At 44.0% G+C, this 4,232-nt stretch overlaps 1 protein-coding gene across 1 annotated transcript; it reads left to right on the forward strand.

Annotated features, from left to right (window-relative positions):
• Positions 1-2,028: 2,028 nt before the first annotated feature.
• On the forward strand, positions 2,029-3,351 carry Pmar_PMAR024364 (equilibrative nucleoside transporter, putative; the record flags this gene model as incomplete). Its single annotated transcript, XM_002769279.1, has 1 exon — positions 2,029-3,351. One exon carries the CDS (start codon positions 2,029-2,031, stop codon positions 3,349-3,351), a length of 1,323 nt encoding a protein of 440 aa, XP_002769325.1.
• Positions 3,352-4,232: the final 881 nt, after the last annotated feature.

The raw sequence follows: 4,232 nt of genomic DNA on the forward strand, positions 1-4,232 counted from the left end.
TTTTCGCAGAAGGGAAAAATATTTTATTTATTCGAAAATTTTTTACATTATTTCAATATATTTTATGACATTCAAGAAATTTACTTTTCGCACCCTGAGAATCCCTAAGGAAAAAAGACATCACCGCTTCAAAAAAGCAGTGCTGCAAAATATGTTCGCTTTCCTCAGCTGAGCTCAAAAATTTCCTCACTAATCACAGGAGTTTATATACGAATCGGGAGAAAAGTGTACAGAAACTAACAAAATTTCCTCAGAGTTTCGATATTGTCACCAACACATGTGGCTGATCATATGCAAATCTTACCGCACTGCAAAAAAGACACTACCCTAATTAAAATGACATTGAAACTATCCTTTTCCTGTTGAAAGCAACTGTTCGAAATTCAGCATTGCCAACCCTGCGAATGAACAAAATATCATATAAATGATATAAACAACAAGTAAGGCACACACACTGAACAACAGAAGTTGCAGTAGTGATAAAAATGATGATAAAATCAATAACAGAAAAATTATACGCTATTCACGAAAACACTGTGAGTTTACTCAGGGTGTCGGCAGCGAATGTTTCGCAGAGTAAAAGGCGTAGTATAGTTAGGTAGGAAGACATGCAGCTTTGAGAAATAACGTTCCCCTAGGGTTTGATAACAATGGGGAAAATGATGTTTCTAATGTGATGATGACATTTACATGGGAAACTGATTGAAGAATGTGTTACTAGCCATACGTGGAAAATTCAAAATGAGTTTTCCCCTCCCGAGACCATTATAGGTTCCTGGATGATTCCGTGGACTGACCACGCACAGACAGCCATCGACGCATCGAGCTCCTTGTACGTACTCAACGTCTGGTTTGACGAACTGTCGGTTCTTTCTTCTCTTATTTTGACTTGTTTGAGTAGAGGGTCCTTGTGAGAGACAAGACGGAACTTACCGAGAGGAGACCCCAACAAACTCATTCATCATTGCGATGGACGTTTAGGAGGATACAGTCGAAGAACCCTACAGAGGGCATGCCCTCGTCCTCCATAACCTAATTGATACATGGTTTCGGAGAGAGGGTGGCCAGGCTTAGGGCGGTAGATCCATAATAGTGGGCCTGTTTCACGAGGATACTTAATTTAAGGCGCCTTAAATATAGGAGCAACTTAAGGAGTTACTTAAGGTATACTTAAGCCGTTACTTAAGTTTAAGGCGCAATTTGCTCCTATGAAACAGGCCCAGTATGATCAAAGGCCCCACCACGACATCGCGAGTCCGATATATTAAAAATCAGCTCAAGGCCTTGCTGGGCATTAGCACGAAAGGGTAATCACATCGATCGCACCGCGGCTGTGATTCTCAGCCTGAAAAAATATGTTGTAATTCGTCAACTGCAATTGTCGTCTTCAGCGTTCGTCGATTACCACAATTGGAGTAGGTGTCGAGGAGAGCCAAGAAGCTGCAACCGGTATCGAACCTTTGAGCAAACGTGAACTGGTTACCGCAGAATATGATAAAGAGTTGAGTAACGTTATTAGCCAACCCATCGTAGACGATCGAGCTAAGACGATACTCCAATTTGTTCGCCAGATCTAGGAGGTCGGTGAATATGAAGTTCCACAGCGCCAAGGCAACTTTACCGAGGATGCAGAAGTAGGAGAAACCGAGAAGCAGCTAGACTATTATAGTCCTTCCAGCTTGGGCTGTCGTTACTGTTGTTTATCGTCACTTCATTTTGTTGGGCCTGCCCCTGATCGAGAGTTCCGAGCTCTACGGAACTCACTTGCGGGGTCACACATAACCGGTTCGAGGAACCCTGAGACAGAAGGGCAATGAGCTCCCTAGCTGAAACGAAGATTTAAAAAAGCACAACCCAAAAATCGAACCCCCGACCTTCGGCATGAAATTTCACCGCCATAACCAATTTCGTTAAACCACAACACGATCTTTGACGTTCCTCTCATCGTCCATACCTATTCCCTGCAATCTGCAAGTAATACTCAGTTCTCCGATCAAGGCATCGAATAGGTTCTTTCTTCCTATCGACATGACCGAAGCCAGAAGACGTTCGACCATCACCGAAATCCGTGAGATGCAGGGGATCCCGGCACCGTCGGAAAAGAAGCCTCCGGTGACCTCATCCTTCAGCACAAGCAAGGAGGGCGAAGCGCCACCCGTTACCTGGACGCTGTTGTTACAATTCTGTATCTACGGTTTCGTCGCCTTGGCACCATGGAACTTCATCTTGACCGACTTGGTGTATTTGGATGACAAATTCAATCACGGTTTCGGTTCGACTATATCAATCTTCTACGGCTTGGCAGTCAACATCGCGCAGCTTTTCATTATCTTCTACGGCAACAGGTTTACCTTCGCTCCGCGATTCGATTGGGGATGTGGGCTGCTAGCAGTGTTCAATATTCTGCTCGCTGTTGTTGCGATGACAATTGGTACGGACAATCCTTCTCCCAACACTGGCCTTGGAAACGCCCTCGGAACTGTTTGTATTGTCTTCATCGCTTTTGGGCATGCAGTGATGGAGTCTACGGCCTTTGGGTTGGCTGCTCTCTGCCCTAAGTCTTGCATGAACTGGGTCATGGTCGGCGAGGGCATTGGTGGTGTTGTTGGTTGGCCAATTCTTTTACTATTAAATGTTATATTTGGAAATATAGAACGCCGAGATGAATGGGTCTGCTTTGTTTTATTCTTTCTCACATCGCTGGTCACTCTAGCGATCATTCCAATGTTCCGTGGTATCACGTCAAAGCATCCTCATATGAGATATGTACTCGCTATCGAAAAGAACAGAAACACGGCGAGCTCGCTGAAGGAACGTCAAACGAGACGCCCAGTGTGGATGATTCTCAAAGATGTCGCCCCGATGGCCTTCTGTGCTTGGTCGGTTCTCACTATTACATTTATATGCTTCCCAAGTCAGACCATGAAGTGGGAGGCCCAGGCCGGGACCGAGGACGCCACCAATGATTTCATACCCATGGTCACTTTTACTTATCAAATTGCCGATACTGTTGGCAGGTTCGCTCCCAATGTGGGTTTGATGATCCCTCAAAAGCCTCTCATTATCTTCGCTCTCTGTCGTGCTCTATTCATACCCTTGTTCATTTGCACTGCCCTCTACCCCACGACCAAGCCATTTCACTGGGATTGGTTCAAACATGTAGGAATGGTGTTCCTCGCTATCACCAATGGTCTTACTGCGACCTTATCCATGATGTATGGGCCACAACGCGTCCCTGCTGACAAAGCCGAACAGGAGGTCGCGGGGTATGCTATGGCTTTCTCGCTGATCAACGGCATTTTCATTGGAGGTTTACTCGGCACATTGACTGTTTTCTGTCTAGGAGAATAATATTGAAGATAATCTGTCCATTGTCGTGTGCATAGTTACAAATGAAATTATAACTTATCATCACAGGATTACCTATCTCAACGATTTCAACTTGTTAGTACCCAATTATTGTGTTCATTCATAGTTTCGATTGGGTTTAGTTACCTTTATAACAAGTAATACATGGAAAATAACAATGTCCATCTACTCTAAGGCTTCAACACTACCTGTTGACGGGAAAATCTTGGACAACTTTGATTCTTGGCCGCAGCCTCGACGGCTACTTCACCACTGGGAGGATATTTCCTCGATTATTCTCTTACAAAAAATAGAAATGTAATAACTATTGTTGACCGGGGAAGAGCTTCTCTCTACGAGGTGCAAGATAATCTCATAATGTTACAATAGTTATTTATAACACCATTGGGAAGTGGTACTTTCACGCTGATTGAGGGGATGCTTTTGTTAGTCATCTTCCCAGTCTAATAATCATAAACGCCTCACTTCCGCTTATGTTGATATGTCGGCGTGTTTCACATCTTGTGAGAATTTCCATTTGGGACTCAACCATTCACGTGGGAAGAATTGAACTCAAATCTGTCACCATACGGGAAACCTATCCCTGATCAGCATTCACGTCGATACATGGATGACGACAATAGTCTATGGACCGAGTAGCTCTAGATGATATACATAATGCATACATATGCAAGGAGAACAGGCTTACAAGAATTCACCTGTGTGATATTCGATGAGAAACAATGTTCAAATACTCAAGTGAAATCGACTTGATCGTCACTTAGTTCGGCATATATCTGCCATAGTGTGATAATCATCACAATCATCATAACCCATGCTTGTTGAGAAAGCTTGGCCATAGAAACACCGCGACCATCTGAAGT

This window comes from Perkinsus marinus (assembly GCF_000006405.1).
Source record: "Perkinsus marinus ATCC 50983 genomic scaffold scf_1104296966216, whole genome shotgun sequence".
Lineage (NCBI taxonomy): Eukaryota > Perkinsozoa > Perkinsida > Perkinsidae > Perkinsus > Perkinsus marinus.